This window comes from Gopherus flavomarginatus, chromosome 3, assembly GCF_025201925.1.
Source record: "Gopherus flavomarginatus isolate rGopFla2 chromosome 3, rGopFla2.mat.asm, whole genome shotgun sequence".
Taxonomy (NCBI): Eukaryota; Metazoa; Chordata; order Testudines; family Testudinidae; genus Gopherus; species Gopherus flavomarginatus.
In genome coordinates this window covers 186942294-186965522 of record NC_066619.1, presented here as the reverse complement: position 1 = coordinate 186965522, position 23229 = coordinate 186942294, and the positions used below count along the sequence as shown (strand labels likewise).

The 23229-nt window shown below is 41.2% G+C and overlaps 2 protein-coding genes across 9 annotated transcripts in view; both read right to left on the bottom strand.

Moving 5' to 3' along the window:
- The window catches only part of HSPA4L (heat shock protein family A (Hsp70) member 4 like), a 653707-nt gene that overhangs the window by 167187 nt on the left and 463291 nt on the right, over nucleotides 1–23229 (bottom strand). The window lies entirely within an intron of this gene.
- The window catches only part of INTU (inturned planar cell polarity protein), a 117900-nt gene that overhangs the window by 64243 nt on the left and 30428 nt on the right, over nucleotides 1–23229 (bottom strand). For all 6 annotated transcript variants that reach the window (XM_050946283.1, XM_050946282.1, XM_050946287.1 and 3 more), the window contains 2 exons: nucleotides 20230–20315; nucleotides 3944–4147 (listed from right to left, as the gene is read on the bottom strand). In XM_050946283.1, the coding sequence (XP_050802240.1) occupies nucleotides 3944–4147; nucleotides 20230–20315 (290 nt within the window). The remainder of the gene's footprint in view (nucleotides 1–3943; nucleotides 4148–20229; nucleotides 20316–23229) is intronic.

The following is a 23229-nucleotide window of genomic DNA, read 5'->3' as shown; positions in this document are numbered from 1 at the left end:
TCTTAAAACATGAAATCACTGGAAGATTGTCCAAGTACAGAAATCTGTTACAATTGAATGAAGTATTTACTTTGTTCTAAAAAGCCCAACTGAGATGCAACCTACCAGCTGAACCTGTGATTACATGGAAGACTAATTTTCTTATAGGCAGATGACTTTTACATTATGATACAACAGCCAGAGCTCTGTGAGGCTTAGGATTCTTTAATTCTGCTTTTGAGTGCCTTGGGCTCAAATGGGAGAAACTAGAATAAATTGCTATTATTTACTAATGAGGCTAAGATGTGATCTGCACACCAAATCAGCCACAAGATAGAGATAGAAAGCCCAGTAAAGGATCACTTATAGAAGATAGATAGATATGTTTCTTCATTTCCAATCCAAACTACTTAAGCTCTGGACTCTGGAACAACATATCCTTATTCATTCACTGTTAATAGGATAACATTCAGGACAATTTTCTCCAAAAGAGATGGCGTTTTTTTGGTAAAATGTATGTTTTTAAGAGCTCATTTGTGCCATTTAGGCACAAGACAGCATTAGTGGCTGTTTAAGATTGCACCACCTCTGGGGTTGCTCAGAGAAGAATTTATCCCTGGAATGTAGGGGGAGCAGGCCAGCTGAAACTTCTTTTTCAAGGGTGTAGCGTACTACTCCTTATGTGCCAGTCCTGTATCACAGAGAAGTGTGGAAAAGGGATAGGACAATGGGTGCCATGTGGGGTAGCGATAGGGTGACCAGATAGTGTGAAAAATTGGGACGGGGTGGGGGGTAATAGGAGCCCATATAAAAAAAAGCCCCACATATCAGGACTGTCCCTATAAAATTGGGACATCTGGTCACCCTAGTGACTGAGGGAGTGGCCCTCGCATACCCAAGCGCAGGGACTGTACTTGTGCCACATTTAACTACCTCCTAATGAGGCAACTAGTAGCTCTGAAACCAGATAAGCCTTGGTTATCCTTGTATTTTTTCACTATTTTAGTAATATTAAGTTTGTGTGTTTCACCAGGACAATGCTGTCTCTTTCTTTATAAGACAACTGTCTCTAGCTTTACCATATAGTCCATATTGGATGAATGGGGACAAGGAGCTGCAGCATAAGATTTTAAAAAGAAAAATTAACCATTCACAACATATTGTAAGTGAACTTTGATTAAGCTTCTTATATTTATTCCATTGCCAGTTGAGAATACCTTATACATTCTTATTGTGGGAAAATACCAAAGTGAGAAATGTTCTGAGATTTTCTGTACATTAATGGGAGAAGTCTTAGGTTGCAAAAAACAGCAGAAAGTGAACCAGAGTGGCCCTGAAGGGTTTATAGAAGACATTTGCATAAACTACTTTGTACCATAGCCACCTCTGATCGTGGAAGTGTAGTTTCCTATATGATATGAGAGAGGCTTGAAAAGCAAAGCTTGCAGCAGGGGCTCTCAAACGTCATTGCACCTCCTTCTGACCTGGGCTGGGGCAGTGCATCGAAGCTTGAGCCATGCCGTTGTGAGTGGGGTGAAACGGGACCATAGGCCAAGCCTTGCCACCCCTGGTGGAAGGAGAGGGGGCTGTAGCCCGAGACCCATTGCCCCATGTGGGGGTGGAGCTCAGGCTTCAGCTTCAGTCCTGGGTCCCAGCAAGTCTAATGCTGGCCCTAGCGACCCAATTAAAATGGGATCATGACCCACTTTGGGATCCTGACCCACAGTTTGAGAACTGCTGGCTTATAGTATTATAATGTAGCCTTTATCCCAATGGGGGGTGGGAGGGTAAGAGGGTGTGTGTTTTCAAAGAACATTATTAGGGTTGAAAAGTTAGGAAATGCCAGATTTATAGTTGCCTGTGTAGCGTTAATTCTGCCCCCCTCTGTCCATTCTATACACTGACTGAAGCAGCAGTCCTGCAGAAAAAAACAACATGCAACAGTATCATAAGGCATACCCACAAGGGGCTGAATTAAGTAGTTGTAAAGCTGACATATCCTTACTTTCAAGAGTTTGATTTTGCAAACTAAAACAGTTTTTTGTTTTTTTTTAAATGTAGGGGAAGGAACAGGGGTTAAAGTAATTTCTTAGGTTACCCTCCTCTCTCTCACAAAGGAAAACGGTAAAAACAAATTCCTTTATGTGCATCTGTAACACTCTCCACTCCATAATGCATGTTCAGAAGAATTTAAACCCTAACCATCATCATGGCAGTGAAGACATCTGCCACTTAAACTAAGAACAAATTGCATTAATTGGCAACTGGAGAAAGATGTTATCCCAGAAGAGGGATGGACCACTAGGCATTAGTCAGCAGCAAGAGAGGAAAAGAACATAGCCTGGCCCACCTTTTTCCTCTCACCTGCTACCCTGGGATTTTGGAAAGCTCCTGCTCTATATAGTGCTCAAGAGTGAGGGGAAATGGTCTCCTGGGACTAAGTGCTGAGTCCAGGGGCAATTTAGGGTAGGGAGCCTGGTTGCTGCCCCATGTGATGCTCCTAAAGTGGCCCTGGTCATGTTGGGTCGAGGGCAGATATAGTTGAGCTGGGCTGGGCTTCTCTCTCTCTCCCTACCTGCCACAGCTGTTCTGATAATTCCCAGGCATTTCTCGTACAGTGTGTGCTGCTTCTGCTTTGTCAACGGAATGAACCCAACCTTAGAATGTTCATGTGTTCAGTTGTACTTGCACTCTGAAAACATTTTCCTGACAAACATAAAAGTGAGAGAAAGGAAATAGCAATTCTCAGTAGTTTATATCTCAGCAAAAACTGAATGGAATTTCATAGGACAAAGAAAGGGCATTTCTGGAGCATGAGGGTGTTGTTCGTGCCTAATATCAATGGCCTGCTACAAACAATGAAAATGTTAATGTTTCCCAAAGAAAAGGTCCCATGAATCCTTTATAATGGAAAGCGTTAAGCAACTTAAATATAGGGTTTTCTACCAGCTTCTCTCATAAAAAAAATTCTGATGAGTTAGGATGCTTTGTACTTGTATAGTGCTTTACATTTATAAAGCAATGTTCAAATGCAGCATGATAAGAATGTGGCAGGTAATTGTAAAAACCTGAAGATATTCCTTCTCACTTTATATCTAAGAACCTATGGTAATGTACTTTATCATGGGACCTTCAGCAGTGCTGCAGTGTTTCAAAACTCAATTAAAGATTGTAAGCTGGACTTCTAACTTTTTCCTGGAATTTCAGGCCTGATTTCCATAATAGACATAATAACTTGCAGACACTTTGACCATAAGATGGAATCACTTAGAAAATTATTAGTAAACATGAGGCACCTTTATTTAAAGTCACAACAATTGACATTATAATTAGACTCAGCAGAATCTGATTTTTAATTTTTTTTTGTGCAATTTAGACTAATTAATTTGTATTTTTAACTTTTTATTTTTTAACTATTCTAATTTTTAGTTGCAGGAAATTAAGTTGAGGTAGGGTAGAGGCAAAGCAGAGAACCCTAGCCAGAGCTGCAAGGAGGAGGAAGAGCCAGCACTTGGGAAGGCCACCTCGTTACTGAACAGTTCCTGCACAGGACAGACCCATTCAGCAGTGGGGTGGCCTCCCCTGCAACTGGGAGCTTGTCCTCCTCCTCCTCGCAGGCCTGGCCAGGGGTCTTCTGTTCTACCCTGCTAGAACTGCAGCCTTCCCAGCACCCACATGGATCCAGAATCTCTGTCTCTATGGCTGCGCCCTCTGTGGTTCCACTGTCACAGCCCACCTCACTCACTCCTGTGACAACACAGTTGCAGAGGGCTTTCTGCACTGCTACAGGGCTGGTGACACTACATCCCTGCAGGTGCAAGGTGTAGGGGGAGGCTGCACTGACTGTTACTGATGGATTTTTTTTCATTGATTTCAGTGTGTCACCTGAAATCAACATTTACTGACATCTATTGATTTAAACTGAATCCTGCCTGTCTTTTGCTTCATTTGGTTGATCACATACCTCATCCTTAGATGTTTCAGAGTCCAATTTAAGCGTGAGGTACATAACAATATGAGGCATGCCTTGGATAGCCAGCTGAAGGTCCATATTATCTTCTCCCCATAGAAGCTTGACGAGATTGTTCATAGCAGACTGTGCCTGTTTATACCTTTGTTGAGATGTTCCTTCATGCTCAAAGACTGAAGTTTCAAATGTAAGTTTCACCTATTAAAATAATTAAATATATTATAAAAATGGAGCTATACTTAAAATAAAAATATATTTTGGCTTTAAGAAGAGCTGTAATCTCTTCTATCCTTTTTTGTAGTAGAGAGAGTTCTCTACAAAGAAATTTTGAAACACGTAAAAGACATAAGCATTGAAAAATCCCTGTGGTTTGAAGAAAGCCACTTATACATTCAACGTTATATAACCATGTATTACCAATGATAAAGCCAGCGATTACATGTTTTATCAACCATGTGAACTAGGCATGTGGCTTGATATGTTTTCATGCTTGTTTTTTATGGTTTTAAAAACAGAAATACACACTTCCTGCTCTGGATTTATTTGAACACAATCTAGCACCACCATTTTGAAACATTATTACATAAAAATTGTTTCAAAATGGCATCATTTACACATTTACATGTTCTTAAGGTTCTTTTTCAGAAGTATTTCCTTAACATTTTAAACTCATCAGTTTAGAAAGGTATATTAGTGCAATGCAACCTACTTAAGTTGGACCACAAACCACCAACAACCTTTCAGTAAATTTTTAGAACTCAGTGGCCATTGAATTCTTCACCACAAACTAACTTGCCAGTACATTTTCATTGTTCCTTACCATATCATTTTTTTTAATTAAGCAGGAAAAGAAGAGCTGTGCTGATTTATGACTGCACATTAACAACTATCTTTTATATACCATAAGTAGAAAGCACAAATATTTGTTGTGTTACCTGCCATTCCAATTCTTCTAACAAGCAAAGTGTGACACTCATTTATAAAAAGACAATGGTTAAATCCATTTTACAAAAAATTGTACTGCTGACAACTATTTTATATTACTTTCTTTAAAAATAAGTATAATTTTTAGCTTTGGGTATATACATTGGAATTTTAAACATCAAATCCAAGTATAAGTTTGGTTTGGAACTGGATTCTTCATTTTTCAAAATGTGTTTTTAAATCTGCATTTTATGTACAGTAGGCTTATGAAAGTAATTTAAAAATGATTTAATTAATAAAATTCTTTTTTAATGAAAACTGCACAGTAAGTATAGGATAGGGAACACAAAGGAATTTTTATTTCTTGTTTGAGCCTAAAATTATACCTTTCAGAAAGGGAAAATAAAAAGGTTTTACCTTCTTGGTGAAGGCTTGTTTGCCCATTTGGAAATTAACTTCAAAATATCTGATCGGACGGAAGTTTCAAAGGCAGTATACTACATGCTAAAATGCTGTCTCCATTTAAGGCCAATGGGAGCTATGTCATTGACTTTACTGGAACCTTGGTTCTGTCCAGTGAACTAGGGTAACTGATGTGAGAAAAAAAACAGTCATGCTTCCTCAATAGCAATTAAGCTTAAGAAGCCTGAACAAAAGCAAGTAGTGTGTGTGAAAAAAAAATATTTCAAAGAAAATCTAGCAAGCGATATGGACAGTATACAATACTCATGGTTGTCAAGAAAGAGCAAAAAGACTATCATGTACTGCAACCATTTCGACATCTGACCCTCCACTTCCCCATCTCCCCTTCCCACTGATGGCCTTGAGCTTCTCCTCTCCCATTCCTGCCACTTCCAACCTCTTCCTCTTCCCCCTTGCCCCTTCTCCTCTTTTGAGCAGCACAGCATCCAACTCTTCTTCCCTCTCCCGCTGCATGTTGGTGTCATTTCCTACCCACCCAGCTCCTCCCCATCATTCTTCTTTTCTGATTTCAACTCATGGCTCTTCCTCTTCCTCTCATCACACTCTCCCATCGATATCTCCAGTGGCTTCAAACTTCCATTTTGATGACCCACCCACCCTTTAGCCACCCATCTTCTCACCCTTACCTCCTCATTTGACCTACAGCCTTGGTTCAACTCACCCACTCACCAAATGGACATTCACTTGAGATGATCTTCATCAAGCACTGCTTTCAACTTTGATCCATCACTGAGTTCCCCCTCTCTGACCATCATCTGGTCTCTTTCAGCATCATTCATCTGCCCCCTCCCTCTCACAGACCCTTCAGTGACTTCTAGTACAGCAATGGTGATGACTTCTCTTCTGTTCTCTATGTCTCTTCCCTTTCTCCCATTGATATCGTTGTTGATTCTCTCCATGCTTAACTATCCTTCACTTTTGCCTCTTTTGCACCTTTATTCTTTCACTGCCACCCACAGCTCTGGCTCACCCCCAATACCTGCTTCCTTCACTCCTGCTAAGTGTGTCTGGTGGAAAACCTGTGCCTATGCTGACAACCTTCACAACATATATATTCTCTCCTCCTTCAATTCTACCATTTTCCAAGCCAAGGGATACTCCCCCCTTCCTATCCTCTCTCAAACACTGAGATATTGACTCTCACCTCCACTCTGCCAGCGATGCCAGCCTCCATCAATCATTTGGTATATTTTCAAATAACATTGTGATTTCTCCTATGCTGCCCTTCATACATGTGAGCTCCTCATAAACATCCACAAAACCACCTCATTGTCTTCCTTTAAATCTCCCATTTAAAACTCCCCTTTGCTGTGAGGTCTACAAAAAACTTGATAATAGAGATGCAGCTAATGTGCTGTGACCACTGTCTATCATGCTCTCATTGTTTCTTTGGACTCCCTCATTTGCCTGTATCTACCTCTCATCTCTTACCATACATGGAATGTACATTCTTTGGGGGCATGGACAATTTTTTTGTTCAGCATCTAGCACAATGGGGCCCTCATTCATGACTGGGGCTCCGAGATGCTACAAGTAATACAAAAACAACATGGAGTCTGGAGACAGGACAAAATGATGCCACAGAGTTGGTGGTTGTGCATGGTCTCCCCATCCTTCCGTATGGGAAAGGGGAAAATCCTCTAAGACAATCTTGTATCTTCCACTCTTGGGCATCCCTTTTCCAGCTTCAGGAGAGTTTCTGGTTAAAGAAGACACAGCTGACATGAAATCATATTAAGAAAAAGGATAATCTGAATACCAAGAAAGCCAAATATCCAAAAAGATGGCTTTTATTATGTGCAGAGATGGCAGTGTCGCCTATTTAAAGTTGCCTTGCACCTCCCTGTTATAAAACCCTGTTTTCAGTAGCTTATAACTTGCCAAACTAACTGTTCAGGCTGAAATTTTCCATGCCAGGAGTCTGCCTTCGACTGAACATTTTTAGAAAGTTCCAACTAAAATGGTTCAGTGATTTACAAGAATGCAGTTAGGGAAAAATATGTGGTTTTGCCCACTTTAAAAATTCTTACAACCATTTCACTGAGAAACTCTAGAATCTCTATTCTGTTGGAGCAGTGACTATGTCTTTTGCTTTCCTCATAAAAAACCATTCAAATTTAGCCAAGTTATAAGACTCTGAAAATCACAGTTTGCACAGAGTAGAAGTTTAATAGACGCTGGCAATATTCTCCAAAGATTCCATCTGTACAGAGCACACACCACTCCAAGGATACAGGCATTGAGTAGAATGTTCCCTATAATTGCTCCACCCAGCTGCCAGGGGCTGCTGTGGAGCTGGGCAGCAGAATTGAGGGAGACAATCTTTTTTTGTGCTCTCAGTGCTCCTGCTGCTGGCGTCCAAGCAGCATGGAAGAGGAGGAAGACGACCTCTAACTCAAATGCAGAGGGGTAAGGTGCAGAAACAAGGATAGGAACGCAAGCCAGACAGAGCAGGTTAATAGGAGCAAAGGGGGCAGGGAGAGAAGGATAGACAATCACTACAGCACCACTCCATTCCAGAACTAAACTTAGGATTCCTAAGACTTAGGAAATATGAATTCATCCATCTCATTCAGTGAGCACCATTCATCCTGTGCACTGAATGAGGCAAGAGTCCTGTGGAAAAATAGTATGTGATCAATAACAGCCTTTATCAAAATGCACACGGGAAACCACATTAAAGTTGCACAGGCAACCTGCATCTGGCCTTTCCTGCCTTTTGAGTGCTTGACTTTACAACCTAAACAACACTTTTTCCACATAGTTTATTTGTATGTAATATCTACATATGCCGATAATCACTTACTTTGAAATCATTTATATATACAGTACTCTAAGCAGTTGGTAGTAACATGCATCCAAAATTCTGCATCATCAATTCTATATACCAGTTACAGGGACAAATTCACTGCTGGTGTACACAGGTGTGTTGTATTCTTTTGTGAGAACATGGCTATAAGCCTCAGGGTCATGGCTAAATTCTGACATTCTGTCTACTTAAGATTTCTCTGTCATTTCAAATATTTAAAAGATATTCTTCACTGTCTCCTGAGTGGAGGAAAGCTGCCACCTTTACCTTAGAAGTGCTTACTTTTCAGTGATACATGACATGACCTCAACTCCACCAGAGAGGTCCTTTGGGGCCATCTGCCTGTCCCAAGTCATGATAAAGGAGGAAGGTTGGGCATGGGGCTAGCAACTCCACCCCATAAAAAAATCAACCTGCTACAGAAACACCAACAATAGAGACAACAGAGACTTTTACCCTGGAAAAAGAAGGGTCTTCAATTCGAAGATGCATGATGCTGGGTGGTGAAAGCGGTGAGGAAGCCACTAAGCCGATTACCCTTCTTGCAACCAGGAGGATTACCATAGGCACATGGAACATGAGGACCATGTACGAGTCAGGAAAGACGGCGCAGGTTGCAGCAGCGATGAGGAGCAACAACCTGACCCTGTTAGGCATTAACGAGACAAGATGGACGCAAGCGGGGCAGAGATGACTGTTGACAGGAGAGGTGTTGCTATATTCAGGACATGAAGAGAGCGACGCACCCCACACACAGGGAGTAGGCTTCATGTTATCCAAGCAGGCACAGAGAGCACTGATTGGTTGGGAGGCACATGGTCCCAGGATCACCACAGCATCCTTCAGAACTAAAATGAAGAGGATTAAGATGAATGTTGTTCAGTGCTATGCTCCAATTAATGACAGTGAAGAGGAGGACAAAGATTATTTTTACAACAGACTCCAGAAAATATTAGAGATTCTCCCAGACAAAGACATTATCATCCTTATGGGAGACTTTAATGCCAAAATTGGACCTGACAACACAGGATACGAACAAGTCATGGGGACCCACACTCTGGGAGAGATGAGTGAGAATGGAGAGAGATGTGTGTGCACTTAACAACCTGGTCATAGGAGGTAGCATCTTTCCTCACAAGCGGATCCACAAGAGTACCTGGGTATCACCAGCAGGCACGACAGAAAATCAGATCAATCATGCCTGCATTAGCAATAAGTTTAGAAGATCCTTGCAGGACGTTAGAGTTAGAAGAGGAGCAGACGCGGCGTCCGACCATCACTTAGTGGTGGCCAGATTGAAGCTGAAAAAGAACTGGATAGACACGTCAGACAGAAGAGTGAAGTACGTCAGCCTTCTGAAGGACCATAAGACCGAGGAAGATTTTGGACTGAGATTGAAGAATAAGTTTTCAGTATTACAGGATCCATCTGAGGAAGAGGAAGACAGTGTACTAAACAGATGGCAGAAAGTGAGAAAGACACTTAGGTCAGCATGCCAGGAAGTGCTTGGAATTAAAAAACACCAGCAGAAAGAGTGGATCCCAGCAGAGACCTTGATCAAGATAAAAGCTAGAAAGAAGAAGAAGGCAGCAGTCAACAACAGCAGGACTAGAGCAGCAAAGGCCAAAGCTCAAAAAGAGTATGCTGAAGCCCACAGAGCAGTGAAGAGGAATATCAGGAAGGACAAGAGAGAATATGTGGATGAACTGGCAGCAGAAGCGGAGCAGGCAGCATATAGCAGTAATATGAAACAGCTGTATGATACTACTAAGCGACTGTCTGGAAAGTTCAGCAAGCCAGAACGTCCCGTTAAAGACAAGCAGGGAAGTCTATAACAGGAATAGAACAACAGATGAACAGATGGGCAGAGCACTTTGAGGAACTCCTGAACAGACTAGCACCACCAAATCCACCAGATATCAACTCAGCTAACGAGGACCTCCCAATTAATTGCGATAAACCAACCAGAGACAAGATCAGAAAAGCCATCACCATGATGAAGAATAGGAAGGCGGCTGGACCTGATGACATCCCAGCAGAGGCCCTGAAAGCAGACCTGGATGCTTCAGTGGAAATGCTGTACCCCCTCTTTGAGAAGATATGGGAAGAAGAAGTGATTCCGGTAGACTGGAAAGAGGGATATCTCATCAAAATCCCCAAGAAAGGAGACCTTAGCAACTGTGCCAATTATAGAGGAATCGCACTCCTGTCGGTGCCAGGGAAGGTCTTCAACCGAGTCCTCTTAGACAGAATAAAGGATGCCATCGATCCACAGCTATGAGATGAACAGGCAGGTTTCCGGCAGAACAGATCATGCACTGACCAGATAGCAACGCTTCGCATCATAGTCGAGCAGTCTACAGAGTGGAACTCCTCGTTGTACATCAATTTTGTTGACTATGAGAAAGCGTTCGATAGCATGGATCGAGAGACCCTTTGGAAGCTCCTTCGGCACTACGGCATCCCAGCAAAGGTGGTCAACCTGATCAAGAACTCATATGACGGTATACACTGTAGAGTGATCCATGGAGGGCAGCTTACTAACAGCTTCCAGGTGCAAACTGGAGTCAGGCAAGGATGCTTGTTGTCACCACTTCTCTTTCTTCTTGTCATCGATTGGATTATGAAGACATCCACCTACGAGCGTAGGAACGGAATCCAGTGGACGTTGTGGACCCAGCTTGATGACCTGGACTTTGCTGACGACCTTGCACTCCTTTCTCACAGTAAACTGCAGATGCAAGAGAAGATCAACGTAGTGGCAGCCACGTCATCACAGGCTGGCCTCAACATTCACAAGGACAAGACCAAGATCCTTAGGATTAACTCCACTAGCAATGACCCAGTCACACTGAATGGAAGCCCCCTGGAAGAAGTGCTGTCCTTCACCTACCTAGGTAGCATCATCGACCAGCAGGGTGGCACAGACGCAGACATCAAAGTAAGGATTGGTAAGGCAAGAGCAGCCTTCTTACAGCTCAAGAACATCTGGAGCTCTAGAGAGCTGTCTTTGGCAATAAAAATTTGACTATTCAACTCCAATGTGAAATCAGCCCTACTGTATGGAGCTGAAACCTGGAGGACAACCAAAACCACCATCAGGAAGATCCAGACCTTTATAAATAGCTGCTTCAGAAGGATTCTCCAGATCCGCTGGCCAGACATCATCAGTAACATCCACCTCTTGGAGAGGACCTGTCAACTCCCAGCAGAGGAAGAAATCAGAAGGAGAAGGTGGGGCTGGATAGGACATACACTACGCAAGCAGCCAACTAACATCACCAGACAGGCACTGCGGTGGAACCCTCAAGGCAAGCGGAAAAGAGGCCGTCCAAGAAATACCTGGCGACATGACCTTCAGGCGGATAGCAAAAAAATGGGCTATACCTGGAACCAGTTAGAACGAATGGCCCAGGATAGAGGACTCCGGAGATCTGTTGTTGGCGGCCCATCCCCCGATTGGGGTGACGGGCTTGAGTGAGTGTGAGTTACGTGATCTCTAGCAGTGGTGTAATGACTGGTTGACCCCTACCTCCACAAGCACAACTTCAAACTGGCCCTCCTCTACACAAGCTGGAAGTTACTTTCTTCCCATGTCTAGAACCACCTTTTGTCATCCACAATTGCCCCTTTTACCTTCAATCATTCGCTTCCCTATCATCCTGTCATCTGGGAATGGGGAGCAGACTAGTAGTTTAGCTGCTCCCAACTCTGGGCTTTAAGGATAGAGGTAGTCCAAAAGCAGACCTGGAACATGTGGGACTACAACATCAGTGCTGTGGGTTACAGGCAGCTCATGGAATCATCCACTTAAAAAAAAAAAAAAGGTCATTTTAATGGTCACTCATTTAATAAAAAAAAACAAACAAAACAACACTTTTCCTTACTTCCCCCACTTAAAATAAATTAGGATGAAGGAAGCCCAAAGTCCATATATATATTCTGTAAAGTTTACCAAGTGCTTTGGGATCTTTGGCTGAAAGACAATACAGAAATGTCAGATACATTCACTTAACTGAACGTTTTCAAAGTATTTGGTTAAAATAGATCCTGGAGAAAGTCAGAGATTTTCTTCTTCTTGTTACCCTTATGACTAGGGTACAGTAGAGCCTGCGTGTCTTGCAATAATTTCATGGGACATAAAGAAACACAGTCAGCCAAGCTGAATTAAATTAAGTAAATCACTGTATTTACTTAGGCCTGTTCTAAAATAGGGTCTGGTTTTCTTTTCTAAAGAGTGGTAAAAGACTCATCAATATTCTTATGAGCAAAGCTAAGCAGAAGTGGGTCAACACTAGCAGTGATCTGTGTCAAATTAAGTAGCAGCTGGTTTGGTTACAGCGAGTTAAAATGTAGATCCTGTATGAAACTAACAGTGTAAATATTCAGGATTCTCTCAGATCTTTCTGAGGGTGGGGTACTCTGTAGTCTCTGGATCATGTCCAAGGACTGCTGTAAAACCTTCAGATATTCAGTGAAAATCTGGTTTGTTAAAATAAGGATATTTTTGTTTCATTTTTTATTTACTTCTGTATCTACCTACCTATTGTATTATTTGCATTGTGGTAGTACCCAAACGTCTCAGAATCAGGGCATGATTGTGCCAGGTGCTGTGGAAGCAGATAGGTAGATGTGGTCCTTGCCTTGAAAAAATACAGTCTGATGTAGCAACTGTTTGTGGTGCTGGGTGGGCATAATTTACAAATATGATAAACTGGGCGTTATCTATCCAAAAATTGATATTTGTGTAAGATAAGCACAATCTGAGAAGTATTGCTCGTGGGCAAGATAAACTATATTCACATTCACTGGGGCTAAGAGAAGTTAGAGATTTTTTTTCTGAAAAGGCAGATAGCAAAAAGTTATATATAAGTTATGTATACTCAACAAAAGAGCTGTGACAACTTATTATGGAAATAACTGACTTAGAACATTACAGTTTGTCTTATGCAGCTGCAACCATCTTATATCCAATGTCTTTTGCGAATGATAATACACTAACCTCTCAGTTTGTGAACAAGCAATCTTTTTTACTAAAGCTTGCAAGCAACAAAACTTATTTCTGCTGCAGCATGAACAGAATGTTTTCAATTGCAAAAAAAAACGAACTATATATTAAAATTCTCCAACAGTCTATTTAGGCAATCACTCTTCTGGCTTGACTTAAGCTGGTTCAGTTACTGGGAAATAATTGCACTTTAATAAAAGGTTTTGGGAAGCCAACATGAGAAACAGTTATACATTTCAAGCAATCACTTTCTGCTTGACAGATTTACTGACAATGGGAATGTTAAGGCTGCATTATCATTAACTACTATAAAAAAGTTTACATGGGATGTTTGAGCAACAATATATATACTCTAATTTAACAAAGACACAATTAATTAAGCAACATTGTCTGCTTTTCGTTCAGTAAACAATAGTAGCTAAAGCAACTACCTATTTTGTCAAAGGCAGGGTGCAACAGGATTCTTCTACACTGGAGTTCTGCCAATACTTTACCACAACTTCACTAGTTTAGTTAAGCTCCATGGTGTCAAATATCTTGGAAACCTTCCTAAACTGACACACTAGCACTTAGACTTATGCAACTGCAGATGTACAACCTATAAACACCAGCACCAACTTTGCTGTAAATGGCAGTGTGGTCATTTGAGTGTAATGACCTAGAAATCAAAAATTCTAGTTGCTGTTTGCCTTCTGAATGGTAAACAGGTCTTCACTACTATTACTTATTTTTGTATACTATTAGAAGAAAACAGTCAGGTTCCCAATACACTAGACAAGTTTATTTTATAGGAAATGTTTATCTGTAGGAGTTGGATTAAATCTTGAACAATCTGATCAGCATTAAGAATAGTGTACACACACACTGGGACATATTCTGTGATGAGAAAAGTTTAGTTTTTAATTTTCATCTCTCATTATCAATCTGTACAATGTCTCTGGTGAGGTAGATTTAACAAAGTAACTTGAAATATTTAATTATCTGGAACATGGGTAGTATAAAAATTAACAATTTCTAAGATAAAATAATTGTTTTAATAGTATATACGTTTGTATCTGCTCAGTGGCTCCTAGAAATATGGTCAATTTCAACAGTCTCAGAAGTAATGCATACTGCTTGTTGTTTTGGGGAAGGCTATCTTTGTCAAAACAGCATGCGGGGTTCATCACACATTAGAGAATTACAGTGTGCACATGTAAATAGGGTGCTATTCACTGCTGTAAACCCTAACTAGCCATAATGTGTAATACAAGAGTTATAGTTTACAATTTGAAAATAAACATTAATGTTATGTTAAAAAAATCAACCTTAAAATGAAAAAATAAGCCTTGCAATATTATTGTTAGAAAGATTTATAAAAACAAATAAATACAGATCAATGCATCCAGTGTACAACATTAAAACGGAAATGCAAACTGCACTGTGACAACAGCACTTCACCACAATATTACATTCTAAGTACAAGAAACTGATTCAGCTTCCTGAAGAAAAGTTACTACCACAATTCTGTAAATGGTTTCCTTTTAAAAAGTTGCTCAGTGTACAATCACCAAGTTCACCCCCCTCTTATTTTTAAGTGCCTACTCTGAAAGCTGTGAGATCACAGCAAAATTTTGTTAGCTGTGGATAAAAGCTTCTGAAGGTATGTCTACTGTGCAAAAACAAACAAAAACCCCACAGCAGTGAGCGTCAAAGACTGGGTCTACAGACTTGGGCTTGTGCTACAGAGCTAAAAACAGTCATGTACATGTTCCAGCTCAGGCTGGTGCTCGGGCTCTGAAGCCCACGGAAGCGGGTAGGCCAACTTTCTAATCGCACAAAACTGAACACCCTTGCGCCATCCCCTTCTCCACCTCTTCCCTGAGGCCCCACCTACTCCGCCCCTTCTCCAAGGCTCTGCCTCCCTCGCACTCCTTCTCCTCTCCCTCCATCACTCGCTTTCCCCCACCCTCCCTCACTTTCACTGGGATAGGGCAGGGAACTGGGGTGAGGGAGGTGGTGAGGGCTCCGGCTGTGGATGAGGGGTTCAAGGTGCAGGAGGGGGCTCCGGGTTGGGGACGAGGGGTTCAGAATGCAGGAGGCAGCTCATGGCTGTGGCAGGGGCTGGAGTGCGGGAGGGAGTGCGGGCTCTGGCTGAGGGTGTGGGCTCTGAGGTGGGGCTGGATGAGGGGTTTGGGAAAGGTGCAGGCTGCGGGCTCCGGGAGGGAGTTAGTTTGCAGGAGAGAGTTCTGACATGGGGCAGGTTGTTGGGGTGTGGGAAGTGGTGAGGGGTGCAGGCTTTGAGGGACGCTTACCTTAGGCGGCTCCCAAAAGCGATCGGCATGTCCGGCTCCTAGGCGAAGGGGCAGCCAGGGGGATCGGCATGTTGCCCACACCTGCAGGTGCCACCCCCACAGCTCCCATTGGCTGTGGTTCCCAAACAATGGGAGCTGTGGAGCCAGTACTTGGGAAGGGGGCATATGGAGCCCCCATGGCTGCTCCTGTGTCTAGGATCCTGACATGCCAGCTGCTTCCGGGAGCTGCGTGGAACCAGGGCAGGTAGAGAGCCAGCCTTAGCCGTGCTGTGCTACCACCTGGACTTTTAGCATCTCGGTCAGCAGTGCTAACCGAAGCTGCCAGGGTCCCTTTTCGACCAGGCGCTCCAGTCAAAAACCAGACGCCTGACAACCCTAGTGTGCTTCAGAGCCTGAGCTCCAGCCTGAGCCAGAAATCTATATGGCTCATTTTAATGCTGCAGTGTGAGCCCCACAAGCCCAAGTCTGTAGCCCTAGGCTCTTGAGACTCTCTGCCATGGTTTTTTGTTTTGCAGTGTACATAAGAACATAAGAATGGCTATACTGGATCAGACCAAAGGTCCATCCAGCCCAATATCCTGTCTGCCAACAGTGGTCAATGTCAGGTGTCCCAGAGGAAGTGAACCTAACAGGTAATGATCAAGTGATCTCTCTCCTGCCATCCATCTCCACCCTGACAAACAGAGGCTAGGGACACCATTCCTTACCTATCCTGGCTAATAGCCATTAATGGACTTAATCTCCATGAATTTATCTAGTTCTCTTTTAAACCCTGTTATAGTCCTAGCCTTCACAACCTCCTCAGGCAAGAAGTTCCACAGGTTGACTGCGCTGTGTGAAGAAGAAATTCCTTTTATTTGTTTTAAACCTGCTGCCCATTAATTTCATTTGGTGGCCCCTAGTTCTTATATTATGGGAACTAGTAAGTAACTTTCCCTTATTCACTTTCTCCACACCACTCATGATTTTATAGACCTCTATCATATGCCCCCTTAGTTTCCTCTTTTTCAACCTGAAAAGTCCTAGTCTCTTTAATCTCTCCTCATATGGGACCCATTCCAAACCCCTAATCATTTTAGTTGCCTTTCTCTGAACCATTTCTAATGCCAGTATATCTTTTTTGAGACGAGGAGACCACGTCTGTACTCAGTATTCAAGATGTGGGCGTACCATGGATTTATACAAGGGTAATAAGGTATTCTCTGCCTTATTCTCTATCCCTTTTTTAATTATTCCTAACATCCTGTTTGCTTTTTAGACTGCTGCTGCACACTGCGTGGACATCTTCAGAGAACTATCCACGATGACTCCAATATCTCTTTCCTGATTAGCTGTAGCTAAATTAGCCCCCCATCATATTGTATGTATAGTTGGGGTTATTTTTCCCCCCCTAATGTGCATTCATAGATTCATAGACTCTAGGCCTGGAAGGGACCTGGAGAGGTCATCGAGTCCAGTCCCTTGCCCTCAAGGCAGGACCAAATACTGTCTAGACCATTCCTGATAGACATTTATCTAATCTACTCTTAAATATCTCCAGAAATGGAGATTCCACAACCTCCCTAAGCAATTTATTCCAGTGTTTAACCACCCTGACAGTTAGGAACTTTTTCCTAATGTCCAACCTAAACCTCCCTTGGTGCAGTTTAAACCCATTGCTTCTTGTTCTATCCTTAGAATCACATTTGGCTTTTTTTCCAACAGCATCACACTGTTGAATCATATTTAGCTTGTGGTCCACTATAACCCCTAGATCCCTTTCTGCCGTACTCCTTCCTAGACAGTCTCTTCTCATTTTGTATGTGTGAAACTGATTTTTCCTTCCTATGTGGAGCACTTTGCATTTGTCTTTGTTAAACTTCATCCTGTTTACCTCAGATCATTTCTCCGATTTGTTCAGATCATTTTGAATTGTGACCCTGTCCTCCAAAGCAGTTGCAATCCCTCCCAGTTTGATATCATCTGCAAACTTAATAAGTGTACTTTCTATGCCAATAGCTAAGTCGTTGATGAAGATATTGAACAGAGCCGGTCCCAAAAACAGACCCCTGTGGAACCCCACTTGTTATACTTTTCCAGCAGGATTGGGAACCATTAATAACTACTCTCTGAGTACGGTTATCCAGCCAGTTATGCACCCACCTTATAGTAGCCCCATCTAAATTGTATTTGCCTAGTTTATTGATAAGAATATCATGTGAGACCGTATCAAATGCCTTACTAAAGTCTAGGTATACCACATCCACCACTTCTCCCTTATCCACAAGACTCATTATCCTATCAAAGAAAGCTATCAGATTGGTTTGACACGATATGTTCTTTACAAATCCATGCTGGCTATTCCCTATCACCTTACCACCTTCCAAGTGTTTGCAGATGATTTCCTTAATTACTTGCTCCATTATCTTCCCTGGCACAAAAGTTAAACTAACTGGTCTGTAGTTTCCTGGGTTGTTTTTATTTCCCTTTTTATAGATGGGCACTATATTTGCCCTTTTCCAGTCTTCTGGAATCTCCCCCGTCTCCCATGATTTTCCAAAGATAATAGCTAGAGGCTCAGATATCTCCTCTATTAGCTTCTTGAGTATTCTAGGATGCATTTCATCAGGCCCTGGTGACTTGCAGGCATCTAACTTTTCTAAGTGATTTTTAACTTGTTCTTTTTTTAATTTATCTTCTAAACTTACCCCCTTCTCATTAGCATTCATTACTTTACATTTATCCACATTAAATTTCATTTGCCATTTTGTTGCCCAATCGCTTAGTTTTGTGAAATATTTTTGAAGTTCTTCACAGTCTGCTGTGGTCTTTACTATCTTGAGCAGTTTAGTATCATCTGCAAACTTTGTCACTTCACTGTTTACATCCTTATCCAGAACATTTATGAATAAGTTGAATAGGATTGGTCCTAGGACTCACCCTTTGGGAACACCACTAGTTACCCCTCTCCATTCTGAAAATTTACCATTTATTCCTCTCCCTTGTTCCCTGTCTTCTAACCAGTTCTCAATCCAGGAAAGGATCTTCTCTCTTATCCCATGACAACTTAATTTACATAAGAGCCTTTGGTGAGGTACCTTGTCAAAGGTTTTCTGGAAATCTAGTGTAGTCATATCCTTAGCCTCAAACGTAAGGCCAGATTATCTGTGCTTTGTACCACGCCACCAACATAGTTGGGCCTAAAACTAGCATAAGCAGCCAAAGGAAGATTACCCAGTACAAAGGTAATCCTTGATGACACAGATCTGATATAAGAGCTCTCATGCCACCTTCTCTCCCTGTTGCCAGTACAATAGGGGAAAAGGGGGCCTGGCTGGGGTGTCCCTAAATCATGCTGGTCCTTACGGGGCATCTGCAGAGAACATAAATTTAAGTAATCCTTGGAAAACTCTAATTCAGTACAAAGGGGATGGTACCGGGATTATGGAAATGCATATGTGAACTTTAAGCCACCTTTTTACCATTCCTGAATGTGCTGGTCAGTGACACTCCAGAAACTGGCCCCAAGTCTGTATGAAACCACTCACTTAACCACTGATTTAAAAATAGAGATACAGAGCACATGGAATCAAATGTTTATATAGAGATTTTCCAGCAGCAAAACAGAGCGCCATAAGGGAATAGAAATAAACCATAATAGACCACATATGTAACATTACAGTATGTAAGCAAACTACAGAAATGTAACAGACACATAATAAATAACATTGGTACAGGAAAGGAATATCAGCAATGTCTGAGAGGTTTTCCAGAGCTCTCACTGCCTCAATCTCGTCTTACTATTCACAGATACAGTAATTTTTATTCTACTCAAACCCTAACTTCAATGAGTAAAGGAAGATGCTTTCATATTGTTCGTTACAAACTCTTTTTTCAGTGGAAGCAGAATGTATCTGCTTACTAGAGGAAAACAGACCCAGAATGGGAAAGATATAATTGAACTGTTATGTCTATATATCTCCAGTGCAGGCAGCACAGAGCCTGTATATCAGAGGTCAAAAAAGTCTACTTGCTGTTTTCCCAGTACCAGAATCTATAAACTTTTTATCTTGACTCCAGGATCCTTGTTCAGATAAAAGAGCAGGTATGTGGAAAAAGGATGAAATCCTCCATCTTAATCAGGAGCAATATCTTTAATATATATTTTAAACAAAAAGTTGTTGGATTTGTCATGTGTGCCTTCTGAGAATCCAAGATCTCAACTTGATTTAGCAGAGATCTCAATAGTGTACCATCTAAATGCTCTTATGGTTAACAGGCAAGTTGTTTTTCCCTAGATGTGACTTTGTGGCCATCATTTATATTGACAACAATTATTTTAAATTATCTACCTAGATACGTACATGATTCCCATCACCACAATAAAGAGCATCTTGCCAAGACAGCCTATAATTCAAAAATCCTCTTACACTCACTCTTCATCATATATATCCCAATTGTGGATTACAAACTAAAAAATTCCCCATTATTCACCCACCACTTCTGACCAACAGCGTACTTGTCCATTATTATTAGCAAGACAGTGATATTTTGCCTCATACCTAACATCTACAGACCATTCAACCTTCCCCATCTCATCTAGCCAGTACGATCAAGACACCACAACATTTCATATATTATCCTCTATTTACACAGATCATAGTGTTTAAAGTTGCAGTTTTCACAGCAACTATAACTTGGCTCTTCGCATACAGGTAATATATTTACCACTGCCCAATAAATATCAAAAACACACTATATATTTCTATCAAAAGTACAATACCTGCATAGGACCCGGAATGCAAGACAAAACCCTTTCTATATTCTCAGCATTCACATCAACATCATTTACAGCAACAAGGGCATCTCCTGGAGATAAAAACAAACAATAAATAAATACAGAGTATGCAAACACCATACAAAATTCAACAGTAGGTTCTCTTCAAATTTAAAATATCATCCAGTACTCTCAGATGATTTTCCTTAAATATAAGTAGGCTCCTCTTAAATACGTCATTTACACAAGAGAAAATCCAAAGATTAATAGCCTGACCCTCTAAGCCTTTAACTTGTTAGTCTCTGGGGTGCCACAAGTACTCCTGTTCTTTTTACTGTATATTGATGTCACTTTTCAAAGACAACAAAGTGTAAGCACGTAACTTGGGGCTGTGGATTGCATGGGGTGGTTTGACCTCTAAAAATTAGGCATTGCAACACCTAATTCTCTTTGCCGATTTAGTCCCTTGTCTGACCACTTCTATAATAGAGGCTACTGAACTGCACCAAGTAATTCCAGCACTGAACCCTATAACTTGTGGCTGAAATAGATCTCTTTGGGGAAGATACGCTTGATTTAAAATGAGCTTCTCCATTTAAAGCCTTCAAGTGATGGGGAATCCTCTAAAAGCTGTTCCACTGGCTAGTTATCCTCCCTTTAAATCTGTGCTTTATTTTCAGTTTGAATTTTTCAGGCTACAGCTTTGATAACACTTTCTTTCTATAGACAGGAAAAATAGCTCAATTAGTTGATCACTTGCATGGTTACCTATGCTTTCTGTCTATAGAAAATGAAGGCAAGCTAAGATGAAAAAATGAGTTTGAGTTGAGTTTGAGATGAAAAAATGAGTTGAAAAGCAAGAGAAATTTACTTGTGACTTGTATAGACCTTTATGATATACAAAGACTATCTCAAAAAAATTCACACAAACCACCTGCAAAAATGAACTGCTGCCAAGCCAAAGTCAATGGAGAGAGCATGTCTATTATTGATCAGAATTGTTTTTGAGACAGTAAGTTGCCTAGCAAGAGGTAATTAGATCTTCTTTACAGAGAAGAGGAACTGGTTTACAAATCAGCCAGTTTTAAAACTAGGCATTTTCTTCTGAGCACTTTTGAGGCAGATAAGCTCATGCTTATTAGGTCACATCTTCTCATTAGCATTCTCAATTTCTGTTCTGTCTTTAATCTTCCCTTTTATTTATTTTATTAAGAAAAGAGTAAATCAATGTCAATGACAGTGACAACTTCGACTTTTGAGGCTCTTTATCACTAAACAAACTCCGATTCTCTAGAGTAGCTGCATTCTTTATTCTTTGGGAGGAGCTGGGCAAATTTTCATCTCAAGAGCTTCCTTGGTCTCTAATAGGGTTCAGTCTTCACAACCCTCCTATTCAGGGCACATGCAAACTGTCTAGGGAGATTGTGAGATGTTTTGAGCTAGGCAACTCCTCAAGACACTAATGATATTCAACTTTACTTCTCCTTTCCACATAACCCAGATTCTGCTCTCTTATTAGCTAACACAGATAGCAGTTCTCCCATAATGCTGGATTCATATCAGTCCAAAGAAGGCTGAAATAATTTTGATAGGAAGTGGAATAAATTTGGAGAGGATTGTGAATGTACTCACAGTGGTCACGTATTTCTACCCTTCAGTTCAGTGGTTGAAAGATCTTGGAATCTGATTGAAACCCTTCCCCTTTGTCAGTGGCAGGCTTAAGCGCATCTTTTATCATTTTTGGCTAGATGTTTATTTAAAGTAATTGAAAATAAAACAGAAAGAAAGAGACTGAAGATTATATAAAAGATTGTCTTTATTCAATAGAACAGGGACTTGAAACTTTCTTGGGAACACTTGACATTAGATTTTGAAGCACAGTCCTGTATAATTATTAATACCCCCAAAAAGGAAGTGTGTTACAAACAACAGCACTGATAAAATCCCTTTTTATTATTATAGCAAAATATCATGGGTTTCCTTAGGATAACATCCCATAGAAAACTTTTCCTTTCAAATAACAGTAGATCTCTCTACCATTCTCTCTCCAGTTTGTATTTTTTCTGATTTACACCACAGGAAAGGCTTTGGCCTGTTTAGGCCTTGGCATGAGTATCACTTCTTCCCAACGAACAAAAAAATCTCTCCCACACATTCAGACTGCAGCATATGGTCTCTTAGTTTTGTCCCCTTCTAACTCTATAGGTTCATCTCACCTACCCATTTAATGCGAAGCGCATATGGACTTTTCTTTTATAGGATTTAGTGATTATACCAGCTGTGTACTATTGGGCTCTGGTATGCAGAATTGGACTTTAGCCAATCACAGCTTAATTTTCCAGAGGTGTTGAGCACTTGCAGCTGCCCTTGAAGTCAATGGATCCTGTGGGTATTCAGCAGTTCCATAAAACCCACCCAACAGTTTCTAGGGGCAGAAGTAATTACATTTATTTCACATTTTGAATATTTTAAAAATACATAAGATATCTACATTACCTATGGGGCTGATGAGGACATTACCCCTCTTTTAAGGATGAGGAAACTGAGGCAGAGTTAAATGGCTTGCCCAAAGCAACCAAGGGGAATCCATACCAGTGCAACAGGAATCATGGGTTCCTGATTCTGTATGTGGTGTCCACACTATGATAGTACAGACAGAGATCACAAACATTGAATGTTAAGAGGTTATGTTAAAGAATTTTTTTTTTATGAACATAGTTGGTAGAATAGAATTAGCGAAGTGTCATACTATGCAATACTTTAGTACAGGATGTTTAAGACTATCATTTAGAAGGGATGCTCAAACTGGGGGTCGTGACCCCTCAGGTGTTCGTGAGGTTATTGTGGGGGCGGGAAGGGTCACGAGCTGTCAGCCTCCACCCCACAATCCCCACTTCACCTCCAGCATTTATAATGGTGTTAAATGTATAAAAATGGTGGGTTTTAATTTATAATGGGGGGGGAGGGGAAGTCGCACTCAGAGAGGCTTGCTGTGTGAACGGGGTT